The sequence below is a fragment of the Chrysemys picta genome, chromosome 12, assembly GCF_011386835.1.
Source record: "Chrysemys picta bellii isolate R12L10 chromosome 12, ASM1138683v2, whole genome shotgun sequence".
Classification (NCBI taxonomy): Eukaryota; Metazoa; Chordata; order Testudines; family Emydidae; genus Chrysemys; species Chrysemys picta.
The window spans coordinates 1,311,222-1,329,920 of record NC_088802.1 but is presented as its reverse complement, the minus strand read 5'-3'; the positions used below and the strand labels follow the sequence as shown (position 1 = coordinate 1,329,920).

The 18,699-nt window shown below is 65.4% G+C and overlaps 1 protein-coding gene across 1 annotated transcript in view; it reads right to left on the bottom strand.

Moving 5' to 3' along the window:
- The window catches only part of LOC101950626 (tenascin-X), a 76,850-nt gene that overhangs the window by 3,653 nt on the left and 54,498 nt on the right, over positions 1–18,699 (bottom strand). The window contains 14 exon segments of the mRNA XM_065563080.1: positions 364–496; positions 1,238–1,342; positions 1,344–1,372; positions 1,710–1,853; positions 2,119–2,238; positions 2,817–2,960; positions 4,070–4,192; positions 6,262–6,579; positions 11,283–11,591; positions 12,166–12,453; positions 12,969–13,262; positions 14,668–14,961; positions 15,963–16,253; positions 17,107–17,394. Coding sequence (XP_065419152.1) covers positions 364–496; positions 1,238–1,342; positions 1,344–1,372; positions 1,710–1,853; positions 2,119–2,238; positions 2,817–2,960; positions 4,070–4,192; positions 6,262–6,579; positions 11,283–11,591; positions 12,166–12,453; positions 12,969–13,262; positions 14,668–14,961; positions 15,963–16,253; positions 17,107–17,394 — 2,880 coding nt within the window.

Genomic DNA, 18,699 nt, shown 5'->3' with positions numbered 1-18,699 from the left:
GGAAGGCAGAGTGCTGGAAGCAGGCTGGAAGGAGGCTGGAGAGATGGCTGGGAGGCAGAGATGGCTCTGACCCCCAAGGGGGTGGGCTGGCATGCCCTGGGACCCCAAGCTGGACCTAACTGAGGGGATCCTGTTGTCTGTGCCTGCAAGACCTGTCCTGGACTGTATTCCTGTCATCCAAATAAACCTTCTGCTTTACTGGCTGGCTGAGAGTCATGGTGAATCGCAGGAAGCCGGGGGTGCAGGGCCCTGAGTCCCCCAATACTCCGTGACACCCCCCCTCCCCGAGGTGGGAGGAGAACCCAGGAGTCCTGGCTCCCAGCCCCCCCGAGCCAGGCTAGAACCCCGCGTCCTGCGGCTCACCGGTGTTGAAGGAGGTGGCGATGGGGGTGCTGGGGCGGCCCCCCCGGATCGCCTGCACCCGGACCTGGTAGCGGCTGGACGGAGTCAGGTTACTCAGCTGGTGGGAGGCGGCGTCGGAGCCCAGGGGGATCTCCTGGGGGGAGAGGGAGTGAGTGGGGGGGGAGGGGCAGGGAGCAGCCATGGGGCTGTGGGAGGAGTCTGGGGGCAGACTTCTGGCTCCACAGACGGGGATGTGGGGGGGAGCGGGGGGGAGGGCAGAGAGTGAGGAGGGGCATTGGGGGGGCTGAGTAGGTGGGGTGGGAGGGGAGGTGTTGTAATGGGGGGTGTAGGGGCTGGGGGCGGGGGTGGGGTTGGGGGGAGCAGGGCTGGGCAGGAGGATAAGGGGGAGGGGATGGGGGAGGTGTTGTAATGGGGGCTGGGGGGTGTAGGGGGTGGGGGATGTGGGGGCGGGGGTGGGGTTGGGGGGAGCAGGGCTGAGGGGGGGCTGGGCAGGAGGATATGGGGGGAGAGGCTGGGGGGATGGGGGAGATGTTGTAATGGGGGCTGGGGGGTGTAGGGGGTGGGGGGATGTAGGGGCTGGGGGCGGGGTTGTGGGGAGCAGGGCTGGGGGGGGCTGGGCAGGAGGATACGGGGGGGCTGGGGGGCTGGGGGAGATGTAATGGGGGCTGGGGGTCTGGGACAGGGGGATGTAGGGGCTGGAGGTGGGGTTGGGGGGAGCAGGGCTGGGGGGGGCTGGGCAGGAGGATACGGGGGAGGGGCTGGGGGGATGGGGGATGGAGGTCTGGGACAGGGGGGATGTAGGGGCTGGAGGTGGGGTTGGGGGGAGCAGGGCTGGGCAGGAGGATACGAGGGGGGTCTGGGGGGTCCCCGGTACCTGCGTTTGGCCGGCAGGTGTCTCGTAGCTCAGCAGGTAGCCGGCGGGGGGGGACGCGGGGGGGGAGTCCAGGAGAGCCGGGGCGCTGCGGGGGGTCACCTCGGTGGGCTTGCAGGTCCCGGGGGGCGTCCAGCCCTGGGGGAGGGGAGAGTGAAACAGAGACCCCCCCTGACCTCCCCCCTGCCCCATTCCCCTCCCCCGTCGCTCCCTCTCCCTCCCCCCCTCTGCTTCCCCAACCCTCCCTGTGACCCCCCCTCCCCCTGCCGCCCCCCACTCCTTCCTCCCCCCTCCCTCCACTACTTCCCCAACCCCTCCCCGTGACCCCCTCCCCCTGCCGCCCCCACTCCTTCCTCCCCCCTCCCTCCACTGCTTCCCCCACCCCTCCCCGTGACCCCCACCTCCTGCTGCCCCCACTCCTTCCTCCCCCCCGACCTCCCTCCTCCCCCCACCCCCTTATCCCTGCCCCCCGTACCGGTGGTGAAGGTGGCGCTGGCGGGGGAGCTGCGGTTGCCCCCCGTCACCCCGTGGACGCTGACCAGATACTCGGTGTCGAGCCGCAGCCCGGACAGGGGGTGTTCGGCCCGGTCCCCGGGGAGCCGCAGCGTCACAGCGGGACCTGGGGGGAGAGCTGGGGTGAGGGGGGGCCGGGCTGAGCTGCCCCCCCGCGATGATGAGGTCGTGGGGGTGCCGGGGGGAGCCCAAAGGAGCCGGGCCGGGCGATGGGGGACCGGGCTGCAGGGACCCTACAGCCCAGCGCCCCGGAGACACCCGTGCCGGCCGCCCGGACCCAGGGCAGGCGGGTGAAGGACCCCAGGGACCCGGGTGCCAGGGGCGGAGCCACCCGCCGGGGGAGGGGAGTGACGCTCTGCCCCCGCACTCACCCTGGGGGGGCCCGTAGCTCAGCTCGTAGCTCTGGACGGGGGCCCGGGGCGGGCGCCAGCGCAGCAGGGCCGAGGTGTCGGCGACGTTGACGGCGCGCAGGTCCGAGGGGCCGTCAGGGACTGCGGAGAGAGTGCAGCACGTCAGGGAGAGCAGCCCCCGCAAAGGGGACCCAGGCGTCCGGCCGGCGGGGGGGGGGGGGGGAAGGGAGGGGATCCAGGCATCTAGGGGAGTGGCAAGGGGACAGGACCCAGAGATCCCGGTGGTAGGGTGTGGCACTGGCCCTGCATGGGAAGGGACGGGACCCAGGTGTCCGGCGCTGGCCCTGGGACAGGGGATGGGACCCAGGCGTCCGGTGCTGGCCCTGGGGCAGGGGAGGGGACCCAGGTTTCCGGCCAGTGGCCCCGGGGCAGGGGAGGGGACCCAGGCATCCAGCTGGTGGCCCCTGGGCAAGTGAGGGGACCCAGGTTTCTGGCCGGAGGCCCCGGGGCAGGGGAGGGGACCCAGGCATCCGGCCAGTGGCCCCGAGACAGGGGAGGGGACCCAGGCATCCAGCTGGTGGCCCCAGGGCAAGTGAGGGGACCCAGGTTTCCGGCCGGAGGCCCCGGGGCAGGGGAGGGGACCCAGGCATCCAGCCAGTGGCCCCAAGACAGGGGAGGGGACCCGAGGCAGGGAGGGGACCCAGGCGTCCAGCCCTTACCCGTGGTGACGTAGCCCACCAGCGGCTCGCTCTCCTCGAAGCCCCGCACGGCCATGACGCTCACCTCGTAGCTGGCCCCGGGGATCAGCCCCTCGAGCGTCGTCTGCAGCCGGGTGCCCTCGACCATGGTGCTCTGCGGCTCCCCTGGGGCGACAGTGGGTCAGGACGCGCTGGGGGCGGGGCCACGTGTCAGGGGTGGGGCCAGGGGAACTGTGCTGCAGGGGGTGGGGCCAGGGCACAGGGCCAGTAGGGGGCGCTGTTCTGCAGGCAGTTCTGGGGGGGGGCTCTGGGGGTCTGTAGGGGGCATTTTGGGTGCTCAGTGCGGGGTGCTATGGGGGGGGGCACAGTGCTGCAGGGGCCAGCGTGGGGCGGCAGCGTGGGGCGCTGTGGGGGGTCGGTTTGGGGCGCTGTGGGGGGCAGCAGCAGGCACTGTGGGGGGTCGGTTTGGGGCATTGGGGGGAGCAGGGGGCACTGTGGGGGGCAGCGAGAAGTGCTGTGGGGGGTCAGATGGGGGACAGCAGGGGGTGCTGTGCGGGGCCAGTGAGGGACGCTGTGGGGGGTCGGTTTGAGGTGCTGTGGGGGGCCGCGAGAGGTGCTGTGGGGGGTTGGTTTGGGGCATTGGGGGGAGCAGGGGGCACTGTGGGGGACAGTGAGAGGTGCTGTGGGGGGTCAGATGGGGGACAGCAGAGGGTGCTGTGCGGGGCCAGTGAGGGACGCTGTGGGGGGTCGGTTTGAGGTGCTGTGGGGGGCCGCGAGAGGTGCTGTGGGGGGTTGGTTTGGGGCATTGGGGGGAGCAGGGGGCACTGTGGGGGACAGCGAGAGGTGCTGTGGGGGGTCAGATGGGGGACAGTAGAGGGTGCTGTGCGGAGCCAGTGAGGGACGCTGTGGGGGGTCGGTTTGAGGTGCTGTGGGGGGCAGCGAGAGGTGCTGTGGGGGGTCAGATGGGGGACAGCAGAGGGTGCTGTGCGGGGCCAGTGAGGGACGCTGTGGGGGGTCGGTTTGAGGTGCTGTGGGGGGCAGCGAGAGGTGCTGTGGGGGGTCGGTTTGGGGCATTGGGGGGAAGCAGGGGGCACTGTGGGGGACAGTGAGAGGTGCTGTGAGGGGTCAGATGGGGGACAGCAGAGGGTGCTGTGCGGGGCCAGTGAGGGACGCTGTGGGGGGTCGGTTTGAGGTGCTGTGGGGGGCAGCGAGAGGTGCTGTGGGGGGTTGGTTTGGGGCATTGGGGGGAGCAGGGGGTGCTGTGGGGCACTTACCCCCGTGACGCAGCTGGAAGGACACCTTGTAGCGGTCGACGCGGGTGGATGGGGCCTCCCAGGTCACCCCCACCGAGGTCTCACGGACGTCGCTGAAGCGCAGGTCCCGGGGGCTCTCCAGCTCTGGGGAGACATGGGGGTCAAGGGGGACCCATGGGCCCTCAGCCGGAGCCAGCCGGGGGGCCCTTCCCAGCGTGGCCACTGGGGGGCAGCACCAGCCTGCGGAGCCCCATCCCCCTTTCAGCTGGGGGGGGGGTTGAGACCCACCGAGGCACCCCATCACCCCCCCAGCATTCATCCAGCCGCCTGACCCTCCCTCCATCCTTCCATCCGTCCTGTCCCTTCCCCCTCCCCGCTCCGTGGCTCTGGCCTCCTGGCCTGGGAGAGGCCTTGGGCCCACCCAGCTGCCCAATTCCCCCCCCCCGCCCCTCTCACCAGGGATGGGGCGCTGGGCTGCGGGGACAGGCTGGGGGCAGCCGGGGGCATTAGGCTGCTGAGACACGGGGGCAGCCGGGCTCGGGGCCACAGAGAGAGGGCAGCAGGGGGCGCTGGGACGCGGGGACAGGCTGGGGGCAGCAGGGGGCGCTGGGACGCGGGGACAGGCTGGGGGCAGTGGGGGCGCTGGGACGCGGGGACAGGCTGGGCGCTGGGACGCGGCGACAGGCTGGGGGCAGTGGGGGCGCTGGGCTGTGGGGACAAGGGGGCAGTGTGACGGAGCAGGGAGCAGGGCAGATTTGACCTGGGAATGTTGCAGGGGGGTTGCAGTGGGGATGTGGGACTTCCCTTGAAGGAAGCTACCTGAGCTGTAACCTGAGCCAGGAACGGGGGTGGGGAGAATTAACACCTTCTGCCCGGGAGACTGAACAAAGGAGAGGAGCAGCGGGAGGGGCTGGGAGTTTAGTTTCGGTTGGGGCTGGGTGGTGCAACGCAGGGAACCCCAAGCTGGGGTCTAAGCTCCCTGAACCTCCCAGAGGGACCTAATTGAGGGGGTCTGGTCGTACCTACACGCTCTGCTTGAGACTGTGTTCCTGTCCTTAAATAAACCTTCTGCTTTACTGGCTGGTTGAGAGTCGCAGTGAATCTCAGGAAGAGGGGTGCAGGGCCCTGACTCCCCCACACTCCGCAACAGGCAGCAGGGGGCGCTGGGACGTGGTGACAGGCTGGGGGCAGCAGGGGGCGCTGGGCTGCGGGGACAAGGGGGCAGCAGGGGGCACTGGGACGTGGGGACAGGCTGGGGAGCAGCAGGGGGCGCTGGGACGCGGGGACAGGCTGGGGGCAGTGGGGGCGCTGGGCTGCGGGGACAAGGGGGCAGCAGGGGGCGCTGGGACGCGGGGACAGGCTGGGCGCTGGGCTGCGGGGACAAGGGGGCAGCAGGGGGCGCTGGGACGTGGGGACAGGCTGGGGGCAGTGGGGCGCTGGGCTGCGGGGACAAGGGGGCAGCAGGGGGCGCTGGGACGTGGGGACAGGCTGGGGGCAGTGGGGCGCTGGGCTGCGGGGACAAGGGGGCAGCAGGGGGCGCTGGGACGTGGGGACAGGCTGGGGGCAGTGGGGCGCTGGGCTGCGGGGACAAGGGGGCAGCAGGGGGCGCTGGGACGTGGGGACAGGCTGGGGGCAGTGGGGCGCTGGGCTGCGGGGACAAGGGGGCAGCAGGGGGCGCTGGGACGTGGGGACAGGCTGGGGGCAGTGGGGCGCTGGGCTGCGGGGACAAGGGGGCAGCAGGGGGCGCTGGGACGACGGGGCAGGCTGGGGGCAGCAGGGGGCACTGGGACGCGGGGACAAGGGGGCAGCAGGGGGCGCTGGGCTGCGGGGACAGGCTGGGGGCAGTGGGGGCACTGGGACGAGGGGACAGGCTGGGGGCAGCAGGGGGCGCTGGGACGTGGGGACAGGCTGGGGGCAGTGGGGCGCTGGGCTGCGGGGACAAGGGGGCAGCAGGGGGCGCTGGGACGACGGGGCAGGCTGGGGGCAGCAGGGGGCACTGGGACGCGGGGACAAGGGGGCAGCAGGGGGCGCTGGGCTGCGGGGACAGGCTGGGGGCAGTGGGGGCACTGGGACGAGGGGACAGGCTGGGGGCAGCAGGGGGCGCTGGGACGTGGGGACAGGCTGGGGGCAGTGGGGCGCTGGGCTGCAGGGACGAGGGGGTCAGCCGGGCTCTGTGCCCCAGCAGGCCCCGCCCAGCCCAGCGGGGGCCGTACCGAGGCTGCTGGTCCGCGCGGCCCCGTGGACGTTGGCCGTCTCCTCGCCCTGCCGCAGGCCGTACACCGCCAGGCCGTATTCGGTGCCGGGCCGCAGCCCCCGCAGCACAGACGAACGCTGGGCCCCCGGCACTGGCACCTCCTGGGTGGGCGCCGGCCCCAGCCCGGGCCCCCGGTCTGCGGCCCGGTACCGGATGAGGAAGGTGTCGAAGTCGCCCTCGGGCGCGTCCCAGCGCAGCCGCAGGGAGGTGGGGGTCACCTCGGAGACGAGCAGCTGGTCCAGCCGGGCGGGCGTCACACTGGAGGCTTCCGGGAAGGCTGCGGGGGCAGGAGGGGGGTCAGGCTCCCGCAAGGGCAGGACGGGGTTAATTGTCCCTGGGGGAGATGGCGTGGCGGGGCCAGGCAAGAAGGGGTTAATTCTATCCCATCATGCACCTGGTCGGAAGCCAGGCACTGACCCGGGGCCCTGGGAGCAGGTTAGTTAATTTTGTCCCATGGGGCTCTGGCGCAGAGTGGAAAGGGTTAACTGCCAGGGGGACGGACCGACGGAGGGAGGACAGGAATCGGGGTGTGACGAACTGGGCCTGTTCTCACTGTGGTCTGTGAATGCTGACAGGGGAGTGTGCTGGGATAGTCTGCATTGGAGGATGGGATCGGCCCGGGGGCGCATTCCTGGGAGTGTAACATGAGAACCCAGGAAGGGGTTGAAGGCCAGGTGACTCCTTAGCCCGGGAAACTGAACAAAGGCTGTGGGAGGGGTCGCTGAAGGCAGTGTGCTGGAAGCGGGCTGGAGAGATGGCTGGGAGACAGAGATGGCTCTGACCCCCCAAAGGGGGGCGGGCTGGGATGCCCTGGGACCCCAAGCTGGACTTAACTGAGGGGGTCCTGTTGTCTGTGCCTGCAAGACCTGTCTTGGACTGTATTCCTGTCATCCAAATAAACCTTCTGCTTTACTGGCTGGCTGAGAGTCATGGTGAATCCCAGGAAGCCGGGGGTGCAGGGCCCTGAGTCCCCCTATACTCCGTGACAACTGGTGGCAGCGGTGGGATCTACTGCACCCCGTGGACGGCGCTTCCTGCAGTAAGTGACTGGGGAGCAGTAAAACGAAGGGGGATTGACGGGGACCAGGCGTGCTGAAGAGTGGGAGAGAGACGGTTATTACCCCTGGGAGTGTGTGACCAGCGAGAAGGACTTTTGCAGTAACAGGGTCCCCCGGGGGGATCGCAGCGAGTGGTCCCAGGGGCGGAGGAGTCTGCAGCTCGACCCTGGCAGAGAGGTGGTGACCTCGAGAAGGGCTGGCACACTAGGGGACCCCCTGGGAACTGTGGGGAGCTGTGAGCACACAGGCCGGTGAGTGGCCAGCAGGAAGATGTATGCCAAGCGGCTTAAGAGCGACCTGGTGGAGCTGTGCAAGCAGAGGCGGCTGCGCATTGGGAGGCTCACCAAAGAACAGCTCATTGCCCAGCTGGAGGCGGGAGATCGCGCGAATGAACTGATCCCTGTGTCTCAGGGAAGCAGCCTGGCAAATGCAGCGCAGGCACCAGTGTCTGTCCCAGCTGGGAGTGGTCAGCCCGCTGCTGAGGGCTTCCCGAGACCCCTCCTTCCTATGCCTAGGGGAAGGGTGGGGAGGAGCCCAGCAAATACCGAAGGCGCCGTGACCCCCCCGGCCAGCAGGGGGTCCCCCCGGCGAAGCTCGCCGGCCAGCAGAGGATCCTCCCGGCGACGTTCGGCATCCGGGGAGCGGAATTGGCTGGAATGGGAGAAAGAGCTAAAACTGAGGGAGCTGGAGGATCGTGAACAACAGAGACAGCATGAAGAGAGACAGCGTCAGCATGAACGGGAGGAGAAAGAGAGACAGCGTCAGCATGACCTGGAACTGGCGAGATTGAAGGGCAGCGAGCCCCCGGCTGCGGTGAGTGAGGGGGGACCCAGGACTGCACGGAGCTTTGATAAGTGCATCATGGCCCCATACAAGGAGGGGGAGGACATGGATGACTTCCTGGAGGCCTTTGAGACGGCCTGCGAGCTGCACCGGGTTGATCCCGCGGACAGACTCCGGGTCCTTACCCCCTTACTGGACCCCAAATCCGTGGCATTGTACCGCCAACTGGGAGAGGCAGAGAAAGGGGACTACGAACTATTCAAAAAGGCCCTGCTACGAGAGTTTGGGCTGACTCCTGAGATGTACCGGGAAAGGTTCCGGAGTCAGGATAAAACCCCTGAGATCTCATATCTGCAACTAGCCGCCCGCATGGAAAGATACGCCAGCAAGTGGGCTGGTGGGGCCCAGACGAAGGAGGACCTGATTAAACTGCTGGTACTGGAGCAACTGTATGAGCGGTGCCCATCCGACCTGAGGCTGTGGTTGGTGGACAGAAAGCCAGAGAACCCGCGACACGCCGGGCAGCTGGCTGATGAGTTTGTAAAGAGCCGGTCAGGGGGTGGCAGGGAGGAGCCCCAAAGGAACAGGCCCGCCGCGATGCAGAGAGAGAGTCACCCTGGGACCTCCCAAAGGGGGAATATTGGGAATCCCCTCCCCCGGGAAATGCCCAGCATCAGGGACAACCGACCGGCTCGAGGGGACCCACGGGACCTGAGCTGCTATTACTGCGGCCGAAGAGGCCACGTTCGGGCCCAGTGCCCCAAGCTCAAGGACAGACTGAGCAGACCGAACCCGCACCGGGTTAACTTGGTAGAGGCCCAGACGGACGAGGGGCAGGCTTCTCACGCAAGAGGGGCTGGCAGCTTATCAACTGCTCAAGAAAGAGAAGGGCCCCAGGCCAGCTTCTCTGGGGGGCCAGATGCTCCGGATTCAAAGTTCTCCGTTTACAGGGTTGGCGCGGGGCTGTCCCTGCGGAGCGAGTGCCTCGTTCCCCTGGAGGTGGATGGGAAGAAAGTTTATGGATACTGGGACACGGGCGCAGAGGTGACACTGGCCCGGCCCGAGGTGGTGGCCCCAGATCGGGTGGTGCCCAACACCTTCCTGACCCTGACCGGGGTGGGCGGGACCCCATTCAAGGTTCCCGTAGCGAGGGTACACCTGAAATGGGGGGCCAAGGAGGGCCCCAAGGACGTGGGAGTGCACCACCATTTGCCCACTGAGGTGTTGATGGGGGGGGACCTAGAGGACTGGCCAAGCAACCCCCAGACCGCCTTAGTTGTGACCCGCAGTCAGAGCCGGCGAGGGGCACTGCGCCCTGGCCTTGGGGGGGGTGCCTTGCCTGAGGCGCAGGACCCTAACCTGGTGGGGAGGGAACGCCCAGGGACACGGCTCAGGGAGGCTGCAGCTTCGGACCCAGCGGGCGAGAAAGAGCAGGTGGCCATCCCTGTCCCAGCTGCTGAGTTCCAGGCCGAGTTACAGAGAGATCCCTCCTTGCGGAAGATAAGGGACCTGGCCGACCTCAATGCGGTACAGACCATGGGACGAGGTGGCCGGAAAAGGTTCCTGTGGGAGAAGGGGTTCCTGTACCGAGAATGGGCTCCCCCAGGGAAAATGGAGTCAGGGGGGATCAGGAGGCAGCTGGTGGTACCCCAGAAGTATCGCCGCCAGCTGCTGTGCCGGGCCCATGACATTCCTCTCTCAGGGCACCAGGGAACCTGGCGTACCCAGCAGAGGCTGCTACGGAGCTTTTACTGGCCTGGGGTCTTTGTTACTGTCCGACAGTACTGCCGATCCTGTGACCCCTGTCAGAGGGGGAGGAAGGCCTGGGACAAGGGGAAAACAGCTTTAGGACCCTTGCCCAGCATAGAGGAGCCTTTCCGGAGGGTGGCCAAGGTAAAAAGGGCGGCTCTGAACCAAGAGAGCACAAAGCACAGACCTCCAGACTGGAGCGCTGGGAGAAGACCACAGCCCAGTTGGAGCCCCAGAGGTATGGGGGTGGGAAAAGGGCACAGGCCGCATAAACCTTCCCACATGCGAACTGCGAGTGCCATCAAGCACCCCAACCTAAGGGGGGGCGTGAAACTGGAGGGGCCTGGTGTAATTCTCACCAAGGAATGGGAGGGATGCGGGGGCATCCATGGGAACGGGGATAGGTTCGAACTTCCCCGGGGCACTGGCTAAAGTGACCCTGCTCAGTTCGGTCTCGAAGGGGGGAGAGATGTGACGAACTGGGCCTGTTCTCACTGTGGTCTGTGGATGCTGACAGGGGAGTGTGCTGGGATAGTCTGCATTGGAGGATGGGATCGGCCCGGGGGCGCATTCCTGGGAGTGTAACATGAGAACCCAGGAAGGGGTTGAAGGCCAGGTGACTCCTTAGCCCGGGAAACTGAACAAAGGCTGTGGGAGGGGTCGCTGAAGGCAGTGTGCTGGAAGCGGGCTGGAGAGATGGCTGGGAGACAGAGATGGCTCTGCCCCCCCCCAAAGGGGGGCGGGCTGGGATGCCCTGGGACCCCAAGCTGGACTTAACTGAGGGGGTCCTGTTGTCTGTGCCTGCAAGACCTGTCTTGGACTGTATTCCTGTCATCCAAATAAACCTTCTGCTTTACTGGCTGGCTGAGAGTCATGGTGAATCCCAGGAAGCCGGGGGTGCAGGGCCCTGAGTCCCCCTATACTCCGTGACACGGGGGTCAGAAGCAGGGGGCACAGGGGTGAGGCCCAGCAGAGAAGGGCCTGTCCCCACAGCTCGTCAGTGGCGCAATGGGATCGTTAGCCACGTGTTACAGGTGGGGAAACTGAGGCATGGGATGGGTATTGTGCTTCTTGCATGGTCACCCGGAAGGTCAGAGGCGGAGCCAGGGAGAGAACCCAGGAGTCCTGGCTCCCAGCCTCCCCGCTCTAACCCACCAGCCCCCACTCCCCTCCCAGCGCCAGGCAGAGAACCCAGGAGTCCTGGCTCCCAGCCTCCCCGCTCTAACCCACCAGCCCCCACTCCCCTCCTAGAACTGGGCTAGAACCCAGGAGTCCGGGCTCCCAGCTGGGCTGCGGAGGGAAGACCTGCGGAAGGAAGGGGGCTGGTAGAATCCAGCCGGGTGCCCCCAGGCTGTCGAGGGGCCCTGGCCGGCCGGCCCCCCGGGCTGACCTGTGACGACGTCGGTGGAGATGGGGCCGAGGTGCTTGTGGCCGGAGATGCCGTAGAGGTTGAACTGGTACTTGCGGGAGGGCAGCAGGTCGGAGACGACGAGCGTGCGGGATCCCCCGTCCACGGGCAGCGCCTGGGGTTTGCCATCCGCGTCCCGGTACTGGAGGAGGAAGGAGTCGAAGGCCCCGGCCTGGATGGTCCAGGAGAGGCGCACGGAGTCTTTGGTGACCTCGGAGGTTGAGAGCTCCCCCAGCTTGGGCTGCGTGGCACCTTCCTCCTCCTCCTCCTCGTCTTCCTCCTCCAGCCGGCCTGGGGAGAGGGGAGCGGCTCAGACCCTGCCCGGACCCCACGTCTCCAGACCCCGCCCCGTTCAGAATCGGGACGAAAGCTGCCAAACGTTGGTAAATGCCCCAAGGGCCAGGCGCTTTGCAGGTGGCTTGGCTGCTGCTGGGACGCGCCAGACCCCACCGGCTCTGGGGCCGTGGCGCCGGCAGGAGGGTGGATCAGAGCCAATCGCGGCCGGCGGCATGGAACAGGGAGGGGAATTAGCCGGCCGGACAATCCCGACAGGCCAGGCCGGACTCTCCGTCCCTGGCTCACGTGAAACCCACCCGGGCTGTTTCCGGAAGAGCTCGCGCTGGGCCAGGGCGAGGGCCAGCGCTACGCGGCTCAGACCGGGATCCCGGGTCCCTTCGCCGAGCCCGGTTCCCGGCCAGCGCCTCGAGAGGCGAATCGGCATCTTCCCGACGCAAAGCGCGTCCCTCGGCCCCTGCCCCCGCCCCACGAGGCACAGAGACGGAGAGAAGGGGGCGATTCTATTCCATCATGCACCTGCCGAAGGGGGGACGGTGGGAGGAGAGAGGGGGAATTCCCCAGCGCTGACCTGTGACGGCGTCGGTGGAGACGGGGCCGAGGCGCTTGCGGCCGGAGATGCCGTAGAGGTTGAACTTGTATCTGTGGGAGGGGGCCAGGTTGGTGACGGTGAAGGTGCGGGATCCCCCGTCCACGGGCAGCACCTGGGGGTTGCCGTCCGCATCCCGGTACTGGAGGATGAAGGAGTCGAAGGTCCCCTCCTCCACGGACCAGGACAGGTCGAGGGAGTCGTGGGTGCTGTCGGAGGCCGAGAGCGGCCCCAGGCGGAGCTGTATCCTGGGTCCCTCATCCCGCGGTGCTGCGGTTGGAACAGAGGGGGAGGGTTAAGGGTGAGGTAACCGCATGTGGGGCAAACAGAGGCAGCTTCCCCCACTGCCAAGTGATGGGCTTAGGCTCTCTGCAAACTCAGGCAGTGTCACCTTTGAGGTCCAGGGCAAGTGGCCCCTCAAGTGACTGATGGAGACAAGATCCCTCGGATGTGGCCTCTGGTGCCGTGATTGCACCAAGCAAAGTGATGTGGAAGAGGGTGGCTGGGAGTGAAGGAACGTGGAAGGGGCCCTGGCAGAGGAGGGGCCAGACAGAGGAGTGGTGGGAAGAGAGGAGGAGTGAAAAAAAGAAAAGAAGGGGCAAAGGGAGACAAGGAGGGAAGGAAGAAGGATCCCGGAGGAGGAAACGCTGCGCAGGGCTGGGAGAAGCAGGGGTGTGGGAAGGCAGCGGCAAAGCAAAGCACTGGGGGGCGGGGGGTCCTGGGAAAGACTTGGTGGAGGAAGGAGGCAGGCATTGGATGAGACCCTCCCCCTGGCAGCTGCTGACCTGTGGTGGCGTCGGTGGACACGGGGCCGAGGCGCTTGCGGCCGGAGATGCCGTAGAGGTTGAACTTGTATCTGTGGGACGGGGCCAGGTTGGTTACTGTGACTGTGCGGGATCCCCCGTCCACGGGCAGCGCCTGGGGTTTGCCCTCCGCGTCCTTGAACTGGAGGAGGAAGGAGTCGAAGGTCCCCTCCTCCACGGTCCAGGAGAGCTGGGTGGAGTCGTGGGTGATGTCGGAGGCCGAGAGCTCCCCCAGGCTGGGATGGGTGGCGGGTTCCTCCTTCTGCAGCGCTGCGGCTGGAACAGAGAGAGGGGGTGAAGAACACGGCCGGGGTGGCGGGCAGCTCGCCGGGTCCTTGGGGGGCAGGTAATTCCTAGCCAGAGGGGATCTGCAGAGAGGAATAGTGGGGGGGGGGGTAGAGAGCCCCAGGGACCGGCCCCAGGACAGTGACGGATCCTGCTGCCGGGAAGGAGAGCTGGGGACAGACAGACGGACGGGGCATGTCTGCAAAGAGGATCCCACATTCCCAGGTTCCCACGGCCACCTGCCTCCGTGGAGGGGTCGGCCCAGAGCAACAAACCTCAGTGAGAGCTGAGCTGAGACGGGAGGAGACGGGGGAAGGAAGAACAAACGAGAGAGAAAGAGAAGGGGGTGAACCAAAGCCTCCAACGTCAATGGAAAGATCTCCAGTGACACCCATCCAGCCCCAGAAACACCCAAACCACCATTTTCATACGCTCCCCACTGCCATCCATCACCCATGGCCAGCCATATCCATCTATCCAGGCATCCATGACCTTACCCAGCATAGCCCTTGTACCTCCCCCTGCAAAAGGGTTCCCAGACACGCACATGTCTGCCATGCATCCCCCCAAACACCCATCCAGTTCTGTAAACTCCATCCATCCCCATCCCCATCCATCCATGTATCCGTCCGCTCCATCCCCATCCCCATCCCCATCCCCATCCCCGTCCATCCATCTCCTTATCCATCCATCCATGTATCCGTCCGCTCCATCCCCATCCCCATCCGCATCCATCCATCTCTCCATCCGCTCCATCCCCGTCCATCCCCATCCACATCCGTTCATCTCCTCATTCATCCATCCCCATACACATCCATCCATCTCCCCATCCGCTCCATCCCCGTCCATCCCCATCCACGTCTGTTCATCTCCTCATCCATCCATCTCTCCATCCGCTCCATCCCCATCCAGATCCATCCATCTCCTTATCCATCCATCCCCATAAGCATCCATTCGTCTCTCCATCCCCACCCCATCCATCCATGTATCCGTCCGCTCCATCCCCATCCCTATCCCCATCCCCATCCATTCATCTCCTTATCCATCTATCCGCCATCCATCTCCTTCTCCATCCCCATACACAGCCATTAATCAGTCTATCCATCCATGAGATCCCCTCCCTCCCTCCATCCATCCCCACCGATTTCCATACACAGACATCCATCTATCTATCTATTCATGCATTCATCCATGCACCCCATACACATAGATCCATCTCTCTGTCTGTCTATCCACCCATCCATCCCCATCCAAACTCCTCTATCTATAGAATGGCCGGTAGACAGGTCATGGAGGTTGGAGCCTGGGAAGCGCCTGGCGGCTGCTGTCCCAACCCCACTGCAAATCAAAGGGGGCGGGAGGGGAAGGGGCTGGCACCCCAGGAGCTGCTGCTGACCTGTGGTGGCGTCGGTGGAGACGGGGCCGAGGCGCTTGCGGCCGGAGATGCCGTAGAGGTTGAACTTGTATCTGTGGGACGGGGCCAGGTTGGTGACTGTGACTGTGCGGGATCCCCCGTCCACGGGCAGTGCCTGGGGTTTGCCCTCCGCGTCCTTGTACTGGAGGATGAAAGAGTCGAAGGTCCCCTCCTCCACGGTCCAGGAGAGGAGGGTGGAGTTGTGGGTCACACCGGAGGCTGAAAGTTTCCCCAGGCGTAGCTGCGTCCCGGCTCCCTTGTCCCGCGGTACCGCGGCTGGAACAGAGAGAGGGGCACGGTGTGTGGGAACGCCTGGACAGGCAAATAGAGGCAGCCCCTGCCTGCTGGAGCAACGGGCGCAGGCTCTCTGCAGACCCAGGCAGTGTAGCCCTGGGATCGGAGCAGGAGGGCCACCCCGGTGGGGTGGGACTGATGGAGTAGAGGGCGTAGTGGGAGCAAAGCCCTCCAACACTGAGTTCCTCAGGGAAAGGGGCAGAGACGTGGCTCGTGGAGCAGGGCAGGTGTGCGGGTTGGGGGAAGGAAGGAGCGATTGGTGGGGTGTAGGAAAGGGAGAAGGAAATTGCAGGAAAGGGGTGGGAGCAGATTTGTATGACCCTCCCCCTCCACCTCCCGAGGGGCTTCCCAGCTCCTGGAGCCCCAGACCGAGTCTCTGGGGGCCCTGCCCAACGGACGGCAGCTAACCCCGAGCCCAGCCCCAGGCCTGGTGTGGGGTGGGCACAGAGGGACTGGCCGCCCCTGCTGGGCTCTGGGGAGGCGGCTGCGTGGGGCAGGTGACCTGGACTGGCAGCCCGGGGGCAGGGCCCAGCCAGCGAGGGGACGGGCGAGCGCTACCCTGGGGGGCTCCGGCTCGGGGGCTGCAGACGCAGGTGGGCTCAGGGGTCCCTGCTGCGCCCCACGGGCCCCGGAGGGGTTGGTTCTGCTCTGAGACGCCAGGTTCTCAGACGCGGCAGCTCCAGCCCCGCGGTGACCAGCGTCCCACGGAGAGGGCGCCGGCCCGGCCCGGACAAGAGCCAGCGAGCCCCAGGGGCCAGCAAGCGGGGGCCAGGCAGGAGCGGACCCTGCCCCCTGGGGGATTATGGGGGGACCCTGGTTTGAGACGGTCAAAGCCACCAGGCAGCAGCGCCAGTCTCAGGGCCCCCAGCGAGTCCGTGAACATGCGGAGGTGGAAACTGGCTCCGTTCTCCACCTGTCCTATGTGTTAACCTGACCACACTGCAAAGCAAAGGGGGTGGGAGGGGAAGGGGGAAGCCACTGACCTGTGACGGCGTCGGTGGAGACGGGGCCGAGGCGCTTGCGGCCGGAGACGCCGTAGAGGTTGAACTTGTATCTGTGGGAGGGGGCCAGGTTGGTTACGATGAACGTGCGGGATCCCCCGTCCACGGGCAGCGACTGGGGCTTGCTCTCCGCGTCCCGGTACTGCAGGAGGAAGGAGTCAAAGGTCCCCTCTGTGGTCCAGGAGAGCAGGGTGGAGTTGTGGGTGACGTCTGAGGCCGAGAGCTCCCCCAGGCTGGGATGGGCAGTGGGTACCTCCTTCCGTGGTGCTGCAGCTGGAACAGAGGGGGTGTGTGTGAAGGGGGCGGCTGGAGTCAGGGGTGGGTTGCCGGGTCCTTGCAGGGGGGCTACTAATTCCTAGCCAGAGGGGATCTGCAGAGAGGATCAGCAGGGGAGGGTGCAGGGAGCCCCAGGGACCAGCCCCAGGACACAGCCGGATCCTGCTGCCGGGAAGGAGAGCTGGGGACAGACAGACGGACGGGGTATGTCTGCAAAGAGGATCCCACATTCCCGGTTCCCCGCGGTCACCCCGCCCCGTGGGGGAGTCGGCCCAGAGTGACCGGCACAAACCTCGGTGAGAGTTGAGCTGAGACGGGAGGAGTGAGGGGGAAGGAAGAACAAACGAGAGAGAAAGAGAAGGGGGTGAAACAAACCCTCCAACATCAATGGAAAAATCCCCATTGACACCCATCCAGCCCCAGACATTCCTCCAAACATCCCTCCATCCTCATACGCACCCATTCATCTATCCATCCATCCATAACTATCCCCTCCATACACATCGATGCCCATAGACAGCCATCCATCCATCCATCCATCCATCCATCCATCCATCCATCCATCCATCCATCCCCATAGACATCCATTCATCCCCACCGATCCCCCTTCAGAGCCATCCATCTATCTATTCGTTCATTGATCCATGCACCCCATGCACATCGATCCATCTGTCTAGCCACCCATCCAAACTCCTCCACCCCTGGAATGGCCGGTAGACGGGTTGTAGAGGTTGGAATCTGGGAAGTGTCTTCCCAGGAAGGTCCCGGCTGGCAGCTGCTGTCCCCACCCACTGGAAAGCAAAGGGGGTGGGAGGGGAAGGAGATGGCACCCACGGGAAAAGCCGCTGACCTGTGAGAGTGTCGGTGGAGATGGGGCTGAGGCGCTTGTGGCCAGAGACACCGTAGAGGTTGAACTTGTATCTGTGGGAGGGGGCCAGGTTGGTTACGATGAACGTGCGGGATCCCCCATCCATGGGCAGCTCCTGGGGTTTGCCCTCCGCGTCCTTGTATTGGAGGAGGAAGGAGTCGAAGGTCCCTTCCACGGTCCAGGAGAGCAGGATGGAGTCGTGGGTGACGTTGGAGGCTGAGAGCTCCCCAAGGCTGGGCTGGGGGGTGGGTTCCTCCTGCGGCACCGCGACTGGAACAGAGAGATGGGGGTGAAGAGCGTGGCCAGGGTGGGGGCATGTCTGGAAACAGGATCCCACATTCCCGGGTTCCCCACAGACATCCTGCCTCCCTGTAGGGGTTGGCCCATAGTGACGGGAGCAAACCTTGGTGAGAGCTGAGCTGAGACGGGAGGAGAGAGGGGGAACGAAGAACAAACAAGAGAAAAAGAGAAGGAGGTGGATCAAAGCCATGAACGTCAATGGAAAGCTCTCCAGTCACACCCATCCAGCCCCAGACACGCCCATTCCACCGTCTTCATACGCTCCCCCATCCATCGATCACCCATGCACAGCTACATCCATCTATCCAGGCATCCATGACCTTACCCAGCATAGCCCTTGTACCTCCCACTGCAAAAGGGTTCCCAGACACGCTCATGTCTGCCATGCATCCCCCCAAACACCCATCCAGTTCTGTAAACTCCATCCATCCCCATCCGCATCCATTCATCTCCTTATCCATCCATCCCCATCCCCATCCATCCATCTCCTTATCCATCCATCCCCATCCCCATCCATCCATCTCCTTATCCATCCACCGCCATACACATCCATCCATCTCTCCATCCACTCCATCCCCATACACATCCATCCATCTCCTTATCCATCCATCCCCATACACATCCACTCATCTCCTTATCCATCCATCCCCATACACATCCATCCATCTCCTTATCCATCCATCCCCATCCCCATCCACTCATCTCCTTATCCATCCATCCCCATCCGCATCCACTCATCTCCTTATCCATCCATCCCCATCCCCATCCATCCATCTCCTTATCCATCCATCCCCATCCCCATCCATTCATCTCCTTATCCATCCATCCACATACACATCCATCCATCTCCTTATCCATCCATCCCCATCCCCATCCATTCATCTCCTTATCCATCCATCCTCATCCGCATCCACTCATCTCCTTATCCATCCATCCCCATCCCCATCCCCATCCGCATCCATCTCCTTATCCATCCATCCCCATCCCCATCCACTCATCTCCGTATCCATCCATCCCCATACACATCCATTCATCTCCTTATCCATCCATCCCCATACACATCCATCCATCCCCATCCGCATCCATTCATCTATCCATCTGCTCCATCCCCATCCATCTCCTTATCCATCCATCCCCATCCATCCATCTCCTTATCCATCCATCCCCATCCCCATCCATTCATCTCCTTATCCATCCACCGCCATACACATCCATCCATCTCCTTAACCATCCATCCCCATCCGCATCCACTCATCTCCTTATCCATCCATCCCC